Source organism: Rhinopithecus roxellana, chromosome 18 (assembly GCF_007565055.1).
Source record: "Rhinopithecus roxellana isolate Shanxi Qingling chromosome 18, ASM756505v1, whole genome shotgun sequence".
NCBI lineage: Eukaryota > Metazoa > Chordata > Mammalia > Primates > Cercopithecidae > Rhinopithecus > Rhinopithecus roxellana.
In genome coordinates this window covers 92,444,738-92,469,169 of record NC_044566.1, presented here as the reverse complement: position 1 = coordinate 92,469,169, position 24,432 = coordinate 92,444,738, and the positions used below count along the sequence as shown (strand labels likewise).

Genomic DNA, 24,432 nt, shown 5'->3' with positions numbered 1-24,432 from the left:
TGAGCTGAGATGGTACCACTGCACTCCAGCCTGGGAGACAGAGTAAGACTCCATCTCAAAAAAAAAAAAAAAAAAAAAAAAAAGAAATATTTTACACACAGCACTTTATTTCTTGATATATTTCAACCACCAGAACTTACAATTACTGACTTAAACACTACACAGATCTGCCCCCAAAAAGTGAGTCCAGAGAATCAAATTCCTCTCAGTGTGGATCTATTCGCTCTGTTCTCTGAACTTGGAAAACGCTGTAGTGCAATTCTATGAAATGGTCCCCACGTCAAATAGAAGCCACATGAAAGATGATATGGTCACTTTGATTTCATTCTAAGGTAAAGGAGGATATAAAGTTCACTACTTGAAAATCATCGATTAAGAAAGCAATTTGACATTTTCATGCTAGTTTGTGTAATAATTTTACTGCATATGAAATTACAGAGATTGCATACATCATTAGGTCAACAGCATACAGAGAAGAACAAAACAAAACATTGTTTGGATCAAATAACAGCACGAACAACTCAATTCTTAAAAATACCACAAATTCCCCGAATGTGGCTCCATTTGAGAGAAAATTTTGCATTTTCTGGATAATGTCTGTAGTTTCATTAAGCAAAATGGAAAACGGCTTTTCAGTTAAAAACACTAAAAAGCAACTTACACAGATGTGTTGCCCTCTTCACCTTGGATGTAACAAAAATAAAGATGTGAGGCTGCCTGCTTTTGCCTAAAGCATGGCCTGAACTTTCAACTAATAGTAATTGTTTTATGTAAAATATTACATTACATAACCTCCTATGTATTGAAATTGCACAAGTCAGAGCATCCAAAAACTACTGCAGAAGTCAATTTCTTCCTATGGGGAAAAGCATATAGATATGGATATACTACATGTTACAATTTCCATTCCTCATTCGATTTCCATTCCTCATTCCATTCCATTCCTCATTCCCTATTCAAGACATAAAAATACAAATAAATATTTCCTTACAAAGTTCACAGTATATTGTTTTAAAAAAAGAGATAAAAAAACAAGAATCTTGTCATTAAATAAAAATGCTAATATACAGATACATTTAATATTTATACAAATTGTAGGGGTCAGTCTATCCTTTCTTGGTCATAATTGAAGTTTAATAGTGCTAGTCCATACACGACAAGGCTCAGATCCCAAATGAAAGTTCAATTCTACTAAAAGTTGCTCAAGATAATTTTTTCTCTTTTTCTGTTTAATTAAAAAAGACAATTTTGGAATTTTAGAATTACATTTGAGTTGTCTGAAAAAATACAATTTCAATGAAAAATCATATCAAGCATTCAAGAGTGTATTGCTGGTGCTATAATCTTTTTGCATGTCTTTGTTTTCATAGAAAAAAATCAATAAAATAACATGTCTAAGACTTTTAAATGGTTAAATGTAACCACATACTATTAATGATATGCCTCATGCACACACACACTCAAACTCAAAGCATGAAGGAAAAAGGATCAGACATCTTTCTTTTGCATTAGTTCTAGCTTTCTTCTTAGCAGACCATAGTTCTCCTTAGTTCCTGATGCCGTGGGGTCAAGCTGCAAGGAGATTTCATAGTGTTTCTTGGCCAAGTCTAGATGTCCCCAGCGATGATAAAGCACAGCTGAAATAGCAGGAGATAAATTTCACTGGGAATGCTTCTGAGTAACGTGCTGAATTCCTACCCTCTTGGACAAAGAAATATTACACATCCTATGCAAACAGCTTTCAAAAGTTAATTGTATGAAACAATATTGTTTGTACTGAAAACTTTATTTATTGTAATCACACTCCCTGATGATTATCCATTTACTGCCAGTTACTCCTAGGGCTCTTCACAGCACTAGACAGGATACATCTGCCTACGGTAACATTATTACATAAAGAAGTAAAAAGAAGAGTACATGCAATGTCTCAGTGCTGCCATGAAAGTTCCAGGAAGCAAGGCTGGGTATGGGAGGTGGGGGTGATGGATGCTAGGCACTGTCTAGAGTCTTGACTATGCAGAAGTTCAGCTGTTTATTTTAAATAGATATTTCCCCACACCGTTTGGGGAAGTAAAAGCTTGTTTGGGGCCATTTGGAAATAAGGCCTCTGATATTAAAATGATAGTTACAATAAACCTAGTCATTAGGATGATTAGCCTCTGATCATGACAGTGATTTTGTTAGTAAAACTAACTTTCTATATGGGCAGAAGAGCACCTGTGGATGCTTGTTGGCTTTTGTGAAGAGAAGCTTCAGAGTTGGTAGAGAACAGCTTTGGTCCAAAAACATTTCTGTGGGCATTCTAAACATCAACATGCTATGCTCTAAACATCTTAACCATAGAGACATAAAAGGGTGCAAGAAATGAATTCTAGGGAATAAATGATTATAAATGCATTTTAGCCAAGGCATAAGAGGATATAAGAAAGCAGAAGACCAGGTTGGAAGGGGAAGGTCTACTCTGTAAGAAGGAAGGAAAAGGAGGTAAGTTCAATGGCTAGCTTCCAAAGAACATACGATTCATTTACTGGGATAACTCTTTGTAACCACAGCCTGATTCTCTTGATCGGATCTCACCCTTCTCAGCTTAACACAAAGGTGGACAATCTGAGTTTCATCATGAGAAGGTGATAAACAGAGTAGGCAACTTTAGGGCTGTTCTGGTCATGCAATTAAGATTTGTAAGTGTGGCTATCACTTTGCTATCTTTAATGTAATAACAGAATCACATTGTAAAGCCAGGTTAGCTTTAAAAAAACTACTCTCCCAACATTAATTTTATAGACATGCACCCACTTCATTAAAGTTACAGAATTTCAACATGATTCAAGTTGAACATTTTTCTTACCCAAATTACCATGGTAACTTGCAGCATTTGGATTTGCTTTAATTGCCTTGAGGAATAAAGCTTCAGATTCCTAAAAAATGAGAAATATAAAAAGGAAGATATTTATTGTATGCGAAGCAAAAGCAGTTCCCAGTTTTATCACCTATGGTTTTCAAACTTTTAACCACCTCCTTTTGTATCACTGCATTCCTCTAGAAACACTCAGAAGGCCCAGAGGGGCCACGCTCTGCCAAAGAGAGGCTGACAAGGGGCAGCGGGAGGGAGCGGTGGCCGCAGAGAGGGGATGAACATGTTCGTGAGTGCCACCACCTGCCTCCCTGCAGTGGTTGGACTTCCGCCATGTTATGCAAGTCGCCCAGGTCAGGGTGCGTGAAGACAGGAGGTCCAGGGAACAGGAGAGGGCTGAGCCGTGGAGCACGCCCACGCCAATGCCATTTCCAGAGCTCCCAGGGTAGGAGTTGAGGACCATTTCCTCTCCCCCAAGAACCTACAACACTCTGGGCAGCCTAGAAGCAGCCTCATCCATCTGGAAAGAATGAGCAGAAAAGAGGAAGGAATGGCCACCTGTCAACTACATTGTCACAGTACTGGACATGACCATGACCAAATGCCCCTGATGGGTGTGAAGTGATTCTTGTACAACCTTGCATTTCTTCCAAGTCATACTCACTTCCAACCTGGCCACTAAGAGGCAGGGCAAAGTGTCTTCCTACCCTGATCACTGCTGAAAACTGCTGGCTGGATGCCCCTTCTACCATAATGCTGAGAAATAAAGACGCCTAACCTGTTTTTACTGACATGTGCCCCGGGGGTGCTGTTCACTCCATCCACCTTCACATTCCTTAAGGGCAGCATGCTTTAATCAGTATCACATGCTGGGCATGGTGGCTCCTGCCTGTAATTCCAACACTTTAGGAGGCCAAGGTAGGCAGATCACTTGAAGTCAGGAGTTTGAGACCAGCCTGGCCAACATGGTGAAAACCGGTCTCCACCAAAAATACAAAAATTAGCCGGGTGTGGTGGTGCGTGCCTGTAATCCCAGCTACTCGGGAGGCTGAGGCAGGAGAATTGCTCCAACCCAAGAGGTGGAGGTTGCAGTAAGCCGAGAGTGCACCACTGCACTCCAGCCTGGGCAAGAGAGCAAGACACTGTCTTAAAAACAAAAAACATCAGTATCACACACTGAGCTTAACCAACCAAATCTGTTGGTGTGGGGATAGTTTTAGTGCCTTCTACCTGGGTCATACATGAATTTTTCCAGGTGGGCTTCCCACATCTGGGACTGTGCATTTTATAATGTGCAAGACTACCAGTTCCCTTGCCCTGTTACGGCCTGTGGTACCCCTGATAAATTGGCTGGGAATGTGGGGGAACTATCTTCAAAACCACGACCTTTTGGACAGAGCTGGCAGAGAAATATTTATATTTTAGAAATGTCATCCAAGAGGGACTTAAGAAAGACATCAGGATAACATATGGGATGTCAGTTCAAAGTCAGTGTCTACATTCCAAGTTTCAGGGGTTGAAACTCCTTCCAAGAGGGTTAAGACTCTGGCCATATCAGGAAGGCTGCAGAAAAAAAGTCAATGGGTTGTGTAGCTTTGCAGGGGTTTCTGAGTTGCTGGGCTGTTTCTGAGGATTTTCAAACATTTCCATTTAAAACCTAAAACTTGAGACATAGGACGGTCAGGGAACCAAATCTACTTAAAAATGCTTCCCTACCTGTAAATGAAATAGTGTTAACTGGAGAGAAATGGCTTAGGGATAAAAAGTTAGGAGTTTTCTAGTGTTGCTAAATTCATTTATTTATTCAGCTAAGTTCGCAGATGCCTGTGAGGACGAACATCTTTCAGGACATTGAGGAGTCAGCAGTTTGGGGGACACAGTGGTGCTGAAGACAGGGAAGGGCTCAGATCTGACACCTTGTTAGAGGGCTACTGCTCTCAGCAGGGCTGGGCCCAAACTCTGCAGGGTGAGGAGGAGGCCGGTGTGAAGGAACAGGGATGAGGAAGAACAGGCAGAGAGCACTGGGCCAGGGGGACAAGGAAGGAAAAAAGAGTCAAGATTTCCAAGCCAGGGCAACAGAAACATGACGGCATGTGGACAAAAGAAGGGGTGTCCGGAGGAAGGGCTGGTTTGAGAGGAGGTGCGGGTGGGCCGGTCCGCCTCTATCCAAGTCATGGGGGCAGCCCCTGGGCCTGTACCTGGGCCTGGGAGTGGGGTTGGATGGGCCTCTTTAGAACGCAGCATCTGTGAGTATTCAAAGCCCATGAAATGTTCATCTATTAAATCAGGGCTTCTAATGGCCTCATTCAGGAAAGCAGTGAGCTGTTTATAAATTGATCTTCTGTGGAGGTCTCTGGATGTGTAAAGACCCAGGCAATGAGCCGATTTATGCCAATGAACCAATAATCTCACATTTAGAGTTGGGATATTTTTTTCCCAACAGAAAGGGGAAAAATAATGTATTATTTTCTGAAGCATATTAGACAAAATGTAATTAACAAAGGCGTAGGGCTTGAGAAAGTCTTGCAAATTGTGTCTCTAGGTAGGAACAAGCGCTAGTCTCTATGTCTAGGCGAGGAAGCCTGGGTGGGTGGAGGTCATTTCAGCCACAGCAGCCACCCAAGAATACTCTGGAGCACAGGGGCCACTGTGCCTCCGCTAGAACAGGAAGGGTAACATGGGTGATCTGATGTGAAGTTGAAACTGACTCACACAGGAAGAGGGTTCTTCTCTATTCTCCCTCCTTCCTTCTGATTGCATCGGGCTGAAGTCTGCGCTTGGTGGTGGTGTGTGGGCCCCACCCTCTAACACACCTGCCAATCTCTCCTTGAAGCTAAGAGAGCTCAGAACCTTGGCCAGCAATAGCATCTAGCTGGGATTTAGTATGATTATTTAACTTTCAGTTACCCTATATTTATAGTAATGATGTGTTGTTTCTCCTTTAAATATATTCATGTTAAAAATCTATTTAAATAAAAATGTCAAGTAAATAAGGTAACATCTAGATGCGGCAAAAAAAAAAAAAAAAAAAATCATAAAGGTGTGACATAAATGTCTGGAGCTTAGGAAACTGACTTTATCAACATAACCTGCAGGTAAGCTACAGGGCCATTGGAATTAGCACTACAGAAAAAGAAATCAGTACAAGAAGCAATGATTTAAGCACTGAAAAACATTACTTTTCTATTTTTGCTTTACCACATTAGCTTGAAATTGGAAATTAAATGGCAAGAAGTAACATAAATTTTAATATATATATATATTTTTTGAGATGGAGTCTCACTCTGTCGCCCAGGTTGGAGTACAGTGGTACGATCTCCGCTCACTGCAAACTCCTCCTCCCAGGTTCACACTATTCTCCTGCCTCAGCCTCCTGAGTAGCTGGGACTACAGGCGCCTGTTTTAATACATTTAATGATCCCTAGAGATCCACTGAATGATTGAATGCTCACTATACATACACACACACACACACATATATATATGCATATACACATTTACCATTTGATAGTTGCAAATTATGTTGTGCATTTTTTTGTATCACCTTGTCAAGAGATTGGGCAGATCACTATCTCCATTTTATACATGAACAAACTGAGGCCCAGAGAGGCCGACTGCTGTTAGGTTTTAAAAAGGGCTGCTTAGATAGGATACAAAGGTGCTTAGAGCCATGCAGATATAACGAGAACACTCCCTCTGCCCATCAACACCTCAAAATAGGTTCTGGAAGCCTGAACATTTCAGGGTCAAATGAGAGATGCATGCGATCATTTTACAATTACTTGACTGGGTGCTTTGTAACTACCTGACAGCAATGGAGATACAGAACCGGGACTGAAGTCTTGACTCCAACCTCAAGAAGCCTCCAGGCTCTCTGAGGAGATTTACCAAGTGCATGATAAATAAAACACACGTGCCTGGGTAAAAAGTGAGTTGTCGGGCAGCAGACACCTGCCCTGCCATCAACATAGCTGGGCTGAAGGGTCTGTTCACCCAGCCCTGCAACTCACCACCATATCCCCTCTTCTCTGGAACATTCCGCCCAGGGCTTTGCAAGGAAACAGACCCCTTCACTCCATCCTGAAACAAGCAGTGCCAGGGATGCAGCTGACCATTAGCAACCGGTATCATTTTTGCATTACAAGCGGAAAACCTAAACAGTTGTTTAAAATTCAAACCCTTAATTAAAAAAATACATGGAATGCTTGCTTGGTGGCTGATGCCAGGGCTCAGGAAGTCACATCATGTTCCCCCCACTTGGTAGCTCCTGAAGGTCTCATCGTGAGTTCTGTGTGTCAGATTTCACCTTCTGTTTCCTTACGTTAGGCCCAGAGCCTTGGCCTTGATAATTAAAATGCAAAATGTGTAGAGAAAGAGGAAGCTGATTTCTTCATTCTGCTTTACAGAGTATTTTCTAGTTTATTTGGGGGTTGGGGGAAGAACAACGTGAACTGGAAGCCAAACGAACTCTGGGTTCTGTCCCCTTAATAGAAATTCCAGCAGTTTACAGACTGTGTGATGATAGAAAAATCAATACGATTATATAAGCCGAGTCTTCAAGAAGACTCGCTATAGCTGGGTCACTGGAGGAGAACTGAGACTTGGGACCTCTCCCAGGCTGACAGATGGCTGGAAAGGTCATTAGAAGGGAAACCTGTAAATCTCACCTCCTTCCGTTGCTATACAAGTAGATTCATAAAAAATAAAACTAAACCCTCTTCAAAAAGCTATTTCTGGAGCAAAACCTAGAAATTTTAAAAATGTATAATGAAGCTATTCAACTCCCCAACATTATAAAACTAGAGAAATGCACGAAATTATCTTACCATTGTTATAGAAAATTATACTAATAATGACATGTATTAAACAGAAAAAGAGAAGTGAATAACACTGGACCGATGTTAGCTAGTTGCTGCCTTTAGGTCTTATACATAGGCTGAGTGATCAAAATAAGATATAGCCCCTGATTCTGAAATAAAGTATTTCTCTTAAGAAACGACTAAGGCACTACTTCTGTGATATCTGTGTTCAACACCCAGGATGCTAGGTAAAAATGTATATTCCCTGACCTGACCTAATCCACAAAGCCAATCCCTTGTAGGGAGAATCTGGGCATCTCTGCTTTAACAAGCTCCCTCAGTGATTCTGATAGACCAAATTAAAGTTTACAACCAGTCCCCTTCAACACACAGGGAGTTATGCACAGCCTATTCCTGCTCCACCCTGGCTGCCAACTGGAGCAAAGATTTAGTATCTTGTGGTTTTTTGTTTGTCAGAAAACTCTGGGCCTTGCTGGTGGCCTATATAACTCAGATAAAGAAAAACCTGGAAGCAGCAAGAACCAGTCATGCATCCTCCATGGGTCGCTTATTCTTTTGTGCAGAAGGTGGAACCTGCAGATAAAACCTAGAGCTCCAGCCCATGTGCAAGTGACAGAGTCAAACCCCATTGTGCCAGGGCAGGACCGGGGCACCTCCGGGGATGCACTGTGGCTGCCCCGAGTCCTCCTCTCGCACCAGCCTGCCCGGCCTCTGAGGCCAATCATTTAACAGTTCCCTGTTTGCTCCTGCCCCTTCCTTGGGCTTCTCTTCCTCTCTCCACGTGTGAACAACGGTGGTTAATTCTGATGAGAAAGGACACTGGGTTTGGCCCCCACACTGCTGTCTTTGAAGCAACTTGTCCAGGAAACAAACTGGCCAAGCCACATTGGTGCACCGCTGCCACTGTTTTGGCCTGATTCCTAATTTAACTGGGCAGAAGTAACACTTACGGCTTCTGTCAGATGCTGGCATTAACTGCAGGAACTCACAGCCTGCGGTTTACGCACCTTGTATTTCTGGGATTTCCCCAGCACGTTTGCCAACGAGAACATGAGAGAGTGATCATTAGGTATTAATTCCAGTGCCTCTCTTCCAACTGCTTCAGCTTGGGCTAAATTACCTGGGAGTAAAACATGGAAAAATAAAAGACATGTTAATGTTGTACTCGCATTTTAGCCTCTAACTAACAGGCTTTATGTGCACAGCACATGACAATTATGAATAAACTACTGAAGAAAATCTGTGTAGATCATGTAATACACACCCACATACAAATACACACACGACCTTATGAGTGGCAAAGCCACTGCAATTCAGCACATTTCTGACACAACATATAAACAGCTTTTGATTAACTTCTGTAAAACCATCTGAAACCTAGTTTTAATTTTTCCTCAGATACCAGTTATACCCAAACAAATCTGCAAAATAAGAGGATGACAGTAACACTTTCATAACTGAGAATTTATCACACTGAAGTATACATTCTGTATTTTCCCTAGAAACAAGCATGTATCTGCTCTATACCATGCAGATGATCAAATTATCACCATCATTAACATATTTTTATTGACACATAACTACATATTGATGGGGTGCATGTGATATTTTGATACATGCATACAATGTGTAGTGATCAAATCAGGGTATTTAAGACAACCATCACCTCAAATATTGATCATTTCTTTACATTAGGAACATTTCAAATCCTCTAGCTTTTTTGAAATATATCATAAAGTGTTAACTACAGTCACCCTACTGTGCAATGGAACACTAGAACTGACTCCTTCTATCTGTGTTTGTACCCATTAACCAACCTATCTTTGTCCCTGCCCCCTTCCCAGACCCTAGTAACTACTGTTCTGCTCTCTAGCTCCACAAGGTCCATTTTTTCAGATCCTCCATGCGTGAGAGCATGTGGTATTTGCCTTTCTGTTCCTAACACCATCATTTCTTAAAAGACGTTTGGAGTTTTAAAGTGAAGGCGGCAGAGTAACTCCTAAATCAATTGAATCTGGTCTGCTTGGGGATAGGAAACCAGATCTTCAAGTCAATTAGCATCATATAAAAAGTAAGAATCCATGGCTCTGAGTGTAGACTGAGGGGGCTCGTTTGAGTGAAGTCCCTTAACTTGGGGCATGGACCTAGCACTATCCATGTCATTAGCCCCAAGGCCATTCTTGCTCACTTCTGGGTGCTCCCAGCGCCCTAAATGATGGCCAATGGCAGATAACAGGCTTCAGAAGAAACAAGATACTGTCATACCTCTCCCCCATAATTCAACACCAGTTCTAGATGAAGTGTGACTTTCCCAGAATTCACATTCCAGTATGTCTAAAGAAATTCCATTTTCTTTCTTCTCTTTTTTTTTTTTTTTTTCTTGAGATGGAGTTTTGCTCTTGTTGCCCAGGCTGGAGTGCAATGGCGCTATCTTGGCTCACTGCAACCTCCACCTCCCGGGTTCAAGCAATTCTCCTGCCTCAGCCTCCCGAATAGCTGGGATTACAGGCATGTGCCACCATACCCAGCTAATTTTATATTTTTAGTAGAGATGGGGTTTCTCCATGGTGGTCAGGCTGGTCTCGAACTCCCAACCTCAGGTGATCTGCCTGCCTCAGCCTCCCAAAATGCTGGGATTACAGGTTTGAGCAACCGTGCCCAGCCTAGAAATTCCATTTTCTAGAATAATAGACATTTTTGTAATAGAAAATATTTAACTTCATATTTTTTTTTAAAACTCAGGAGGAAAAAAAGCACAATAATCTCTATTTCGTAAGTCTTCAGTGGCACTTTTCTGTGGAGCCATTTCCTGAGATTTGTTCCATCCACATCTCTGTACCTGTATTGTCGAGGAGTATAATCATGTTGTTCCAGGCTAGGCTGTGCTCTGGTTTCAGCACGGTGGCATTTCTCCACGCGTTCAAGGCATCCACGTGGCGATTGAGATCTGCATACTGAAAATAAAACACACCAAACAATTAGTATTCCAAGTTTCCTGCTTCCTCGTTCCAAGACATTATGGAAAAAAAAAGAAAAAGCCCAACAAACAAAAATAAAAAACCAACCTAACTTTAATTTATGTAGCTTCTAGTTTTTCGTATCAACTCACTGAATCCTCAAAACAATACCAATGAAGTAAATACTATTGTTATCCCCATTTTACAGATGAAGCAACTAAGACACAAGGAAATGAACTTTCCCAAAGTTATAGACTAGAAATGGTAAAGCAGGAATAAGAACAAGGTCCAAACCTGTAATGTCCCATTTCCTGTTATTTAGTGATTTTAGGAATCAAATCATATTTCAGACTGCTGAAATACTGAAGCAAGCCTCATTAGTCTTTTTCACTAAAGACTTCATAAGTTCATTGTTGATAAAGTATTACTTAGAATAGTAAACAAAATATTTCTCATGATCAAAAGCTATGTGTCCAATTCACCTTCTGAAGGGTGGTCTCGGGGCCTCTTCCTGCCTGTGTCTAACGTAAATACAAAAACAGGAGCATATCAGACATACTTTGCAAACTCCTTGGAAAAGTCTCCTATGCTAAGGCAAAACCTCTTGGCACTTTCGAGTTTGCCTCATTTAGGAAGGAGAAAAATACCTGTTGCTTTCTTATTTTTTATAATTTCAACTTTTATTATTATTTTTGAGATAGAGTCTCGCACTGTTGCCCAGGCTAGAGTGCAATGGTGTGACCTCGGCTCACTGCAACCTCCACCTCCCGAATTCACATGATTCTCCTGCCTCAGCTTTCCGAGTAGCTGGGATTACAGGTGCACACCACCATGCCCGGCAATTTTTTTCTATTTTGAGTAGAGATGGGGTTTCACTATGTCGACCAGACTGGTCTTGAACTCCTGACCTTGTGATCCGCCAGCTTCAGCCTCCCAAAGTGCTGAGATTACAGGCAGGAGCTACAGCGCCAGGCCTATGTATGTATGTATGTGTTTAGAAACAGAGTCTTGCTCTGTCGCCCAGGCTGGAGTGCAGTGGCATGATCTTGGCTCACTGCAACCTCTGCCTCCCAAGTTTGAACAATTCTCGTGCCTCAGCCTCCTGAGCAGCTGGGATCACAGACATGTGTCACCACGCCTGGCTGATTTTTGTATTTTCAGTAGAGATGGGGTTTCACAATGTTGCCCAGGCTGGTCTCAAATTCCTGGCCTACCTTGGCCTCCCACAGTGCTGGGATTACAGGCATGAGCCACCACGCTCGGCCTTCAACTTTTATTTTAGATTCAGAATGTACACGTGCAGGTTTGCTGCATGGGTAAATTGTGTGATGCTAGAGTGAGACTCCCGCAGCCATAGAGCGAGACTCCGTTTCAAAAAAAAAATAGTGTCCGGAATTGGTGGGTTCTTGGTCTCACTGACTTCAAGAAAGAAGCCAGGGACCCTCGCGATCCCCAGATAAAATGTTTTGATGAAGGGTAGGTAGACTGAAGTGAAGCAGTAGCTCTCATCACCTGCTTGACATAAATTATGTCTCAAACTATTTCAAAAGGGAAGAAAAAATGGAAAAGACTGTGAAGGGCCCTGGGTGGCAGGTGAGAAAACTGAGGCTCAGGGAGGTTAAAAAATGTGTTCAAGGTCACACTGCTGGTCTGCTGGAGTTTGCTGGAGGTCCACTCCAGACGCTGTTTGCCTAGGTATCACCAGCAGAGACTGCCGAACAGCAAAGATTGCCACCTGTTTCTTCCCCTGGAAACTTCGTCCCAGAGGGGCACCCATCAGATGCCAGCCAAAACTCTCTTGTATGAGCTCTCTGTTGACCCCTGCTGCTAGGTGTCTCCTCATCAGGAGGCATGGGGGTCAGGGACCCACTTGAGGAGGTGGTCGGTCCCTTAGCAGAGCTTGAACGCTGTGGTGTGACATCCGCTGCTCTCCCTCAGGCAGGAACGTTTATGTCTGCTGAAGCTGCACCCACACCCACCCCTTGCCTTAGGCACTCTGTCCCAGGAAGGTGGGAGTTTTATCTACAAGCCCCCGACTGGGGCTGCTGCCTTTCTTTCAGAGATACCCTGCCCAGAGAGGAGGAATCTAGAAAGGCAGCCTGGCTACAGTGGATTTGCTGAGCTGAAGTGGGCTCTGCCCAGTTCGAACTTCACTGTGACTTTGTTTACGCTGTCAGGGGAAAGCCACCTACTCAAGCCTCAGTAATAGCAGACACCCCTCCCCACAGCAAGCTCAAGTGTCCCAGGTGGACTTCAGACTGCTGTGCTGGCAGTGAGAATTTCAAGACAATGGCTCTTAGCTTGCTGGGTTCTGTAGGGGTGGGATCCACTGAGCTAGACCAGTTGGCACCCTGGCTTCAGCCCCCTTTCCAGGGGAGTGAACAGTTCTGTCTCCCTGGTGTTCCAGGCTCCACTGGAATATGGAAAAGAAAAAAAAGAAAAAAAGAAACTCCTAGAGCTAGCTCGGTGTCTGCCCAAATGGTCGCCCAGTTTTGTGCTTGAAACCCAGGGCCCCGGTGGTGTAGGCACCCGAGGGAATCTCCTGGTCTGAGAGTTGTGAAGACCATGGGAAAAGCGTAGTATCTGGGGAAGAACGGCACAGTCCCTTATGGCTTCCCTTGGCTAGGGGAGGGAGTTCCCTGACCCCACGTGCTTCCTGGGTGAGGTGACACCCCACCCTGCTTCGACTCGCCCTCCATGGGCTGCACCCCCTGTCTAACCATTCCCAGTGAGATGAACCAGGTACCTCAGTTGGAAATGCAAAAATCAGCTGCCTTCTGCATTGATCTCGCTGGGAGCTGCAGACCAGAGCTGTTCCTATTTGGCCATCTTGCCAGCCACCAAAAACATGTTTTTTAAATACATAAAAATAAAGGTATGCAAAACCTTATGGAAATAATTTGATTGTTAAGATGAAATGGGCAATTTTCTACAAAAATATAAATTGTTATAAGGGATTTCAGAACAGAAAAAATGAGATAGCCCAATAACCATGAAGGAAGTTGGGAAAAAACAAGTTTAAGGGAATTGCCTGAAAAATAATGTTTCAAATGATCTTATGCTTGATTGGTTTTAAATCTTCAAGGATCTGCAAATTTTCATATTTTCTTAATTATATTACCAGAAAGCAAACTCTTCAAAAATAGACACAAAGTCTATTTTCAAACCAAGCATAACTCTGATGCATAACTTTAGCAAAGATAATGCTACCACAAACACAGTAGTTTCATACCATTTATGAAGATATATCTACATATTTGTGTGAGTGTGTGTATATACATACACTAAACCATGAAATATGGGTGAATATTTATGTAATTTGGGGACTATGGAAGGACTTTCTCAGTATGACATCTAAGGCAGAAACCATGTAAGAAAAATTAAAACAATTTTTGAATTTGAATAGACAACTCTAAAAAAACAACAAATAATTCTAAAAGAAAAATGGCAGACAGTGAAAATAATTAGAAAACAACACATACAAGGTTAATGTCCTCAATATATGAAGATCACATGCAAGTCAATTAGAAAATGTGAAATGCCTTATAAGAAAATTGAATGAGAGGCATAAACAGAAAATTTATAAATAATATCAATTACTGTATGAAGAGGGTTTAACATTAAAATAATAAAATAATTCAAATTAAAAAAAAATTGTGTGATGCTGAGGTTTGGAATATGAATGATCCTGTCATCCAGGTAGTGAGCACAGTACCCAACAGTTAGTGTTTCAACCCTTGTTTGCCTCCCCGCCTCCCCACTCTAGTAGTCTCAAGTGTCTGTGGTTGCCATCTTTATGTATTAGTGCTCACTTATGGGAACATGCGGCATTTGGTTTTCTGTTCCTGCATTTATTTCCTCAGAATAGTGGCCTCCAGTGGCATCCATGTTGCTGCAAAGGACATGATTTTTTTTGTATGGCTGTGTCGTATTCCATGGTGTATATGTACCACATTTTCTTTTTCCAGTCTATAGTGGATGGGCACCTAGGTTGATTCTGTGTCTTTGCTATTGTGAATAGCGTTGTGATGAACATATATGAATGCATGTTTTTGGTTTTTTTTTTTGAGATACAGTCTTGCTCTGTCACCCAGGCTGGAGTGCAATGGCACGATCTTGGCTCACTGCAACCTCCACCTCCCTGGTTCAAGCAATTCTCTGTCTCAGCCTCCCAAGTAGCTGGGATTACAGGCACCCGCCACCATGCCCAGCTAATTTTTGTATTTTCAGTAGAGATGGGCTTTCACCATCTTGGCTAGGCTGGTCTTGAACTCCTGACTTCGTGATTCACCTGCCTCAGGCTCCCAAAGTGCTGAGATTATAAGCGTGAGCCACCGCACCCAGTTGCGTGTGTCTTTTTGGTGGAATGATTTCTTTTGGGCATATAACCAATCATGAGATTACTGGGTCGAATGGCAGTTCTAAGTTCTTTGAGAAATCTCTAAACTGCTTTTCACAATGGCTGAACTAATTTATATACAGTGTCCAAGCATTCCTTTTTCTCCCACAGCCTTGCCAGTGACTGTTGTTTTTTCACTTTTTGATAATAGCCATTCTGACTGGTGTGAGATGGTATCTCAATTGTGGTTTTGATTTGCATTTTTCTAATGATTAGTGATGATAAGCATTTTCTCATGTTTGTTGGCTGCTTGTATGTCTTCTTTTGAGAAGTGTCTGTTCATGCCTTTTGCCCACTTTTTAATGGGGTTGTTTTGTGCTTGTTGATTTGTTACTTACAAATCTCGATATTGGATGCATAGTTTATGAATATTTTTTCCCACTCTGTAGGTCATCTGTTTACTCTCTTGATAGTTGCCACTGCTGTGCAGAAACCCTTTGGTTTAATTAGGTCAATTTTCGTTTTTGTTGCAATTGTTTTTGAGGACTTAGTCACCAATTTTTTTCCCAAGGCTGTTGTCTAGAATACTGTTTCCTAGTTTTCTTCCAGGATTTTTTTTTTTTTTTTTTTTTTAAAGACAGGGTCTTATTCTGTCATCCAGGCGGGAGTGCGGTGGTGTGATGTGGTGCAACTAGTGGCTCACTACGGCCTTGACCTCCTGGGATCAAGTGATCCTCCCACCTCAGTCTCCCAGGTAGATGGGACTACAGGCACATACCACCATGCCAAGATAATTTTTTTGGATTTTTTGTAGAGATGAAGTTTTGCCATGTTGCCCAGGATGGTTTCAAACTCCTGGGCTCAAGCCATTCACCTACTCTGGCTCCCAAAGTGCTAGGATTACAGCTGTGAGCCACTGAGCACAGCCTCTTCTAGGATTCTTGTAGTTTGAGGTTTTATATTTAAATTTTTAATCTATCTTGAGTTAATTTTTCTGTATTGTGAAAGGTAGGGGTCCAGTTTCACTCTTTTGTGTATGGCTAGCCAGCTATCCCAGCATGATTGACTAGGAAGCGCTCGCCCCATTGCTTTTTTTAAAAAAAATATTGGTTGAAGACCACATGGCTGTAGGTGTGTGGCTTTATTTCTGGGTTCTGTATTCTGTTCCTCTCATCTGTGTGTCTGTTTTTGCACCAATACCATACTGTTTTGGTTACTGTAGCCTTATAGCACAGTTTGAAGTCAGGTAATGTGATGCCTCTGGCTTTGTTCTTTATGCTGAAGATTGCTTTGGCTGTTCAGGTTCTTTTTTGGTTCAATATGAATTTAAGAATAGCTTTTTTCTAATTCTGTGAAAAATGACATTGGGAGTTTGATAGGAACAGTGTTGAATCTGTAGATTGCTTTGGGCAGTATGGCCATTTTAACAATATTGATTCTTCCAATCCATGGTCATGAAATGTTTTTCCATTTGTTTGTGTCACCTCTGATTTCTTTCAGCAGTGTTTTGTAGTTCTCCTTGTAGAGATCCTTCACCTCTTTGATTAGCTGAATTCCCAGGTATTTTACCCTTTTTATGGCTATTGTAAATGGGATTGCATTCTTGATTTGGCTCTCAGCTTGAATGTTATCAGTATATAGATATGTTTCTTACTTTTGTACACCGACTTTGTATCCTGAAACTTTACTGAAGTTGTTTATGAGTTCCAGGAGCCTTGTGGCAAAGTCTGCAGGGTTTTCTAGGTGTAGAATCACATGGTCCATGAAGATAGATAGCTTGACTTCTTCTTTTCCTATTTACATGCCTTTTATTTATTTTTCTTGCCCGATTGCTTTGGCTGGGACTTCCAATACCATGTTGAGTAAGAGTGGTGACAGTGGGCATCCTTGCCTGGTTCCATTTCTCAAGGGGAATGCTTCCAGATTTTTGTTGCTTCTTTTGAGAGGCAATGTTAACATTGGTAACAGAATATAAAATGGCTAGCTCTCAATTTGCATAGTTAATAAAAGCACAGAGAGAGAGAGAGGGATTTTTTTTTTACCAGGTGACCCTGTTGCCCTCTTATCTCAGTTCAAATGCACATTCTATTTGAGTGTACTTGATCCCTTTAACTCTGCAAAAAGTACAAATGATCACAATTTGTCAGAGTTTAAGACTTGTTTCCTTACTTACTGGCAAGTCTGTCTTTTTTTTAGATGACAAAACCATTTTGACTTGTCCTGTGCTACACAGCAAATAGATAGCATATTATGCAAGAAAAAGAAAGCTTTAATGGAATTATGGAAATACTTATGAACATCCATTTGCTGAAGATGTTGTCGGAATTTCCCATGAGACTCAGAAACTCAAGTTACAATATTTTTACCCCTTTAATGAGGAAATGATAGGAAAAGTTCAAAAAATTAAAATAATTTGGGATGCTTAATTATTCTAACACAATTATCTCTATTTGATGTTCCAGTGATTCCTCAGATCAATTCACTCCACCGTAATATGCATTTGAGTCACTTGGACAAAATCCATGGTGGCATTTGAACACACCCAAAACAACCAACATAACTTCATTTATCCAACATGACAAAATTCTTTACTACTTTACGGTTACTACAACAATTATTATTGCTATTTATTGAAGAATAGACTGAATGAGATAAAATTTGGTTTCATTTTGTCTCAAACTCTACTCATCTTATAGCATCTACACAAAGGGAACAAACTTTCAGGGAGGCAGAGAAAAGTGGTGATTTAACCAAAACTGTTCATCCAGGAAGTAGACGGGTAACATCAGTTACCCAGCAGTCCTTCGCCCACCGTTCTGTACTCTGCTCTGAGAAGCAGGGGCTGGGAGTCTGCAACTACATTTCCCAGGTTTCTTCACCCTTTGGTTCCTTTCTGTCAACAGGTGCTGGGTGGTGGGGAGAGGGGAGCAGTCCTTTCCTCCCACTCTCACTGTCTCCTTCCTTCCCCTGGCAGTGTCTCTGAAGTGACTACATCCCCTCCTCCACCGTCCCAGGGTGGAAGCAGTGGTCTGTCTCCCATGATCACAGCTCTTGAGGCTGTGGTAACTCCATAGATTGGAACCTCTTGTGATTTCTTAAATCCTGGTAGTGCTACTTTCTCCTGTCTGTTCCCAAACCTATAGGATTCCCTTTAACCTCTGAGTTCATGTTACTATCCCATTTTTGCTCAATCAGCCTTCCAATGATAGTCTAACCAATTCCCTATATTAAGTCTTCTCTATCTAAAACACTTAGAATGGTTTCTGTTTTCTTGAACACATCCAGTGCTTTCATCATGCATTGTCTTCGGTAATCCCTCTAGCCACTAAACTTTCTAAGATTAGTAACATGTCCCAGTAATCGCGCTCTTCCTGATTTCCTATTCCACAAGAGAACTTCCTTATATTCTTTCCATATTCGGGTCTAGAAATCAAAACAAATCTCTGTCTCCTGTTACTAGAGAGTGATTTCTTAAAACACCAACAATTAAAAAAAAAACCCTCTTAAGTTATTAAGTTCTTATTTGCCAATATATAAACGGGTTGGTCGAGTTGTTAAAGATTAAGCTCTTAATGCTTTTAAGCTGTCAAACAGGAAAAAGCTGGATCATTAAACCACAATGGAGAGCAAAAGCCTGAAATAAGCAGGAACAGTTGGCGGAAGGGAACACAGGAAGACCATTTCACGGTAGCGTAATTAGTAAACAATATAAACAAAAAGCAGTACAAGGTCTCAATCTGTTCAATGCTACAGATGATCTTCCAATTTAAAGTGTAATGAATCCCAAGGACTACAGCACATGATGAAAGCTGGTACTTTATATTCTACATTCTTCCCTTTGGACATCACTCTTACAGAAGGAGCATTTATTATAAATCCTCTATTTTCCAAATCCCAAGGAATTGCAGTGATGGGCAGCTACTAGGAGAGGGGAGAAGACTAAGCTGTAGAGCCTAGAGGATAACCTGGGAGGCTGTGGGCAGACCCACTCACTTTGTGAGCAATAAAGTAACAGAAGAGCAACCTCCAGAAAAGGAAAAAAAAGGGACGAAAGAAGAATTCATATGAATATCAAGTCTCATATTTAGTCACTTGACTACTAGTTTAACAGATAGTGAACAGAAACGGTAATCCCTACACCCATATATTCATAACCACCCAAATGCATGAATTCAGGTAAGATCTCATGTGTTCCCATCCTCCACCCCACCCCTATTCTCACTTCACTAACTTTGTGACGATCGCCCCTGCTTTGTATGTGATTGAATTTTGAAGTCACCACTCATAACATTATGTTGAGGTTTCACAGCCTCCCCTTCCCTCTGGGAACAAACAGCCGATCATTATAATAGTTTCAGCTCTCCTGGAATCTTCAGGTCTCACAGAGAAAGCGGTTTCAACATCAAAGCAGGTAACTAGGTCATAAAGCACAGACTTTTAAAATGTAAAAGAACAAAAATGCACGCAAGGTCAGTGGTTCTGGAGAAAGTTAACGTGAGACAAAGGAGTATCTTGCCATTAATCTTCCTTGTTCAAGCATCATGCCATTCCATGGGTTCAGCCACATTCCTGCCACCCTTGCCTCTGTCCCCAGAAAGAAATAATTCCTCCTTTCCACACTGGAGTCAGCACATAGAGGACGTATCTTCCTATGGCATATCATAACTGAAACACGTTTTGCATTTTTTGAGTAATAAAAATGCAATGATACGGTTTGGCTGTATCCCCACCCAAATCTCATCTTGAATTGTGGCTCCCATCATTCCCATGTGTTGTGGGAGGGACCTGGTGAAAAATAACTAAATCACGGGGGCGGTTTCCCCCATACTGTTTTTGTGGTAGTGACTAAGTCTCATGAGATCTGATGGTTTTATCAGGGGAAAACTCTTTTTTGCTTGGCTCTTATTCTCTCTTGCCTGCTGCCATGTAAGTTGTACCTTTCACCTTCCGCCCTGATTGTGAGGCCTCCCCAGCCACGTGGAACTGTGAGTCCATTAAACCTTTGTTTCTTTATAAATTACCCAGTGTCGGGAATATCTTTATCAGCATTACGAAAACGGACTAATACATGCAACCACTTTCCTTTAATATTTCTAACACAAGCATTACTCGTCCACATAAAGGGACTTCTGCAGAGGGGGAAAGGTCACATTTTACCATTAGGTAGCCAGACGTTCCTGCCATCGTGTTTTCTCCATTCGTAAGATTCTATCTCCACAACTCACAAAATCATGGCTACCAAGTCCAGAAACAAAGACAGTAAGACCAAAGACATTCACATTATGGTAAAAAGCAAAGCCTGGTTTTCCAATAAATGTCAAGCAGTCAATGTTTTCTAGGATTGTTCCCCACAAACCATGGCTTCTCTCTAACGTGATTACCCTGTCATCTAAGTTCAGACAGAGCTGCTTCCCAGGTGCAGGGCCAACGACAGGGTATTGGAATCACCTGGGTGATTCATTATTGATATTTTACTTAATTTTTTTGAGGCAGAATCTAGCTCTGTTGCCCAGGCTGGAGTGCAGTGCTGCAATCTCGTCTCACTGCAACCTCTGCCTCCCAGGTTCAAGTGATTCTCCTGTCTCAGTCTCCCAAGTAGCTGGGATTACAGACATGCACCACCAGGTCTGGCTATTTTTTGTATTTTTAATAGAGATGTGGTTTTGCCATGTTGGCCAGGCTGGTCTTGAACTGATCTCAAGTGATCTGCCCGCCTTGGCCTCCCAAAGTGCCAGGATTACAGGTGTAAGCCACTGTGCCCAGTTTATTATTGTTACTTTAAAAATACAGATTCTCTGTAGAGCCTTTGATTCCCTAAATGTGAGATGGGGTGGGACAGTCTGGATGCATGTCAATTTTGGAAACTACTAGTTGGGTTTTTTTTTTTTTTTTTTTTTTTTTTTTTTTACAGAGGGAGAAGGAGCCAATGCAACAGCTAGTCTTTACTGGAAAGATGAAACTTTACAGCACATTTTGAGTAACTTGGTGCAGGCGCTCAACGCACCAGCTTGTAATGGGTTCCACAGCTGGGGCATTGCTGGGTCTTGCCTTTGTGCAGCCAAAACCAGATGACAGCACTGTTGTCCTCTTCATAGATGCACCCACTATTCTCTTGTTGGTGAAGGAGGGGGCGAAATTAGGGTCTTCCTTGGTGCCTAGAGCTGTCTTGGGGGGTAGTACATTGTATGGGTCCAGTCCCTTCCTTGTGGTCATCATGACCTCCATCTCTAACCAGTCATCTACTTGTTATCAGTAGAAACACCACCTCCAGGATGGGTGTGGTGGCTCACACCTGTAATCCCAGCACTTTGGGAGGCCGAGGTGGGCGGATCATGAGGTCAAGAGATTGAGACCATCCTGGCAAACACGGTAAAACCCTGTCTCTACTAAAAATACAAAAAATTAGCCGGGAGTGGTGGTGGGCGCCTGTAGTCCCAGCTACTCAGGAGGCTGAGGCAGGAGAATGGCGTGAACCCAGGAGGCAGAGCTTGCAGTGAGCTGAGATAGCGCCACTGCACTCCAGCCTGGGCGACAGAGCAAGACTCTGTCTCAAAAAAAAAAACAAAAAACAACAACAAAAAACACCACCTCCAGAAGCTATGGCACGCACCGCGGCCGTGCCATTGGGATAGCCGGCTCTCAGGGCCTGCGCAGCCAAGCGCTCCAGCTCCATGAAGTATCCTTGAAAGCCATCATGCCCGCGACAAGCAGCCAAGGGAACTACCAGTTTTGACAACATAAGAACTCTTTAAAGTGAAACTCTGTCTCAAAAAACAAAACAAAACAAAACCAAAAAAAACCAAACAAAACCAAGAAGCTTCAGGCCTTTAAAATGAGGGTAAGCAGGTATCTCTTTAGAACACGAGGATGCTTTCCTACCTGTAAGGCTAAGCTGGGTAAAATCTGGAAATCTACATATAAACTTCTGTGAAAGTCACATCACTATGGATGTATTCCAGTTTGGTTAAAATGAATAAAAATTTTTTAAATTAGCAATTTTTATCAAATACATCTAAATATATTAAGAACATATGTATCTGGTTTCTTGAAACCAAATTAAATGGTTGATTATAGGGAGAATACAACCATTCGTGTTTTAAGAATTTTGCTATGTGTGTGTCTCATTTTATTTTTGTCAAGAAAATCAAGAGCAATCAGATCTTCACAAACATCCTGTCAATAACCAAAAATATAAGCTACTAGAGAACACATTATTTTTTATTTCCACCAAATAACGTCAAAGCCCTTTCAAGTAAATCCCATGCCCTCCAAAGCTGCCTTTTTTGGGAGAAATGCTCCCTGCAGATGAAGAGCTCTGCTCCCTTGAAGAAGGAGAACAAGGGAGCTCAGAAATCATACTACGGATTTGTTTCTTTAATCTCTGTTCTTATTCAATTTTTGTTTTAAAAACAGAGAAACTGATGTTTATCAGGAAGTTACCTGTTGGAGCACTGTTTTGCAGGGCGGATGGGATTTTTAACATTTTAGTTTATTCCTTGGTTTAACCTTTTGCCTGGGTGACCTCTTAAACTTGACTAATTCACACTGCACCGCTCTCTAATGAGAGCTTTAAAAAATTACTCATAAGGAAATCACATAGCTACCTTCCAATGAGATAAAAACAAGTGAAAGAAGTTTATAAAATGTATGGAGTAGGTGGGTGTCACTATGTCATTTTATTATAAATAAGAAAAAGAACCCATCTTTCCTTCCGCAGGCATGGCACCCCAAGCTTACCAGACGCCCGAGGTTGTAGTAACAATCTGGGTATTTCCTTCTGTGTTTAATTGCCATCCGGTAACTTTGCTCTGCGGCTTCAAACCGTTTCAGGCTGTTCTGTACTATGCCTAGATTCATCCACGCAGCAGCAAAGTCTGGCCTAGAGGAGCAGTTTTCACAAAGATAAACAAGAAGACAAAAGGTTTAGATGTCGGAATGCAGGAGCTTCTTTCTTTGTCACTAGCATAATTATAAAGACAATGCTTACTGTATTCGAACAGCCAAAGACAGCAACTCCTCAGCTTCCCGTAGCTCATTCCTTTCTTTTAAGATATTTCCAAGATTATTCATGGCATGAACATACTTGGGATTTAATCTGGAAGTTGAGAGAAAAACCAAGCTGACCATTAAATACTCAGTGTAAGTTTTTACTAAACTCTCAGGAACTGGCAAAGATATTGTAAAGTTGGAGTCTTTAAAGGAATGGGTGTTTCATACCAGAAAGTGAAAACGATCTGTGTACATAATTCCTCTGTAAGACATACTCGCCATACCTTACAGCTTCCCGGTAGTATCTGATGGCAGCTGTCTGGTTGCCTTTATCAGCCAGGTTTTTGCCAATGTTGTAGTGAACCTGCAGACAGAGAATAACTGGGCCATCAGCAGACAGACTTCTTGTTCAGAGCCTGGACCCCATCATATCTTCTAACTGAAGACAAAAGGTAAAGGGATGAGGAAAAAAGTCACCCACCAGAACTTTAGCTAAAACCCTACGTTAGGAGTTGCTTGTGCTTTTATCTCCAACCCTGTAAGAGGATCAGAAGAAAGGGGGTACAGGCATGGTACATCTCTAAAGCACAACAGAAGGGAAATAACTAACGACCTCACCAGAGAAAGCCAGAAAACTACAAAGCTGGGCTTTTTAAAATTTTCCTTTTGATTTTTAGAGATGGGGTCTTGCTATGTTGCCCAGGCTGGAGTACAGTAGCTATTCACAGGTGCAACTATAGCATACTGCAGCCTTGAACTCCTGGGATTCAGGGATTCTCTTGCCTCAGCCTCTCAAGTGGCTGGGACTACAGGTACACACCACCACACTTGGCTTGTTTTTATCATCGAAACCTCAAATCCCCCTCACCTACACACTCCACTAGGGCTGAGATAACAAAGTCCAGTCTCATGTGGACATGAGTAGAAGAAAGCATGATTCTGTCCACCCATTTAAGCAAATATGGCCCTTTCTTGGATGACACCTTTCTTCTATAGCTAGCATCACGAGCATTTTACTCTGTATCTGTTCTAAGCAGAATGTTTGTGGACTCCCCAAATCCAAATGTGGAAATCCTGACTCCTAATGTGATGGTGTTGGGAAGCAGGGCCTCTGGGAGGTGACTGGGTCATGAGAGTGGAGGCCCATGAATGGATCAGTGCCCTCGTCAAAGAGGCCCTGGAGAGCTCCCGTGCCCCCTTTCTGCCACGTGAGGACACAGTGAGAAGACCGTCTGTGAACCAGGAGGCAGGCCCTCACCACACAACCAACTGCCTGCACCTTGATGGTGGGCTTTCCAGCCTCTGGCACTGTGAGAAGTGAGTGTCTGCTGTTGAAGCCACCCTGTCTCTGGTATTATTCTCACAGGGTCTGAGCAAAGGCCTCAGTGTGGCTGGAGCACGCAGAGCAAGGATGCAGGCTGGAGAGCCTGGGAGGAGCAGCTGTGCTCGCAGGGAACCCCGAGCAAGGGCAGG

The 24,432-nt window shown here is 42.2% G+C and overlaps 1 protein-coding gene across 6 annotated transcripts in view; it reads right to left on the bottom strand.

Moving 5' to 3' along the window:
• Positions 1 to 397: 397 nt before the first annotated feature.
• Positions 398 to 24,432, bottom strand: part of TMTC4 (transmembrane O-mannosyltransferase targeting cadherins 4) — a 71,108-nt gene continuing 47,073 nt past the window's right edge. For all 6 annotated transcript variants that reach the window (XM_030922132.1, XM_030922130.1, XM_030922131.1 and 3 more), the window contains 7 exons: positions 23,244 to 23,323; positions 22,958 to 23,065; positions 22,708 to 22,849; positions 10,514 to 10,628; positions 8,682 to 8,794; positions 2,849 to 2,918; positions 398 to 1,637 (listed from right to left, as the gene is read on the bottom strand). In XM_030922132.1, coding sequence (XP_030777992.1) covers positions 1,489 to 1,637; positions 2,849 to 2,918; positions 8,682 to 8,794; positions 10,514 to 10,628; positions 22,708 to 22,849; positions 22,958 to 23,065; positions 23,244 to 23,323 — 777 coding nt within the window. In that variant the 3' untranslated portion in view covers positions 398 to 1,488. The remainder of the gene's footprint in view (positions 1,638 to 2,848; positions 2,919 to 8,681; positions 8,795 to 10,513; positions 10,629 to 22,707; positions 22,850 to 22,957; positions 23,066 to 23,243; positions 23,324 to 24,432) is intronic.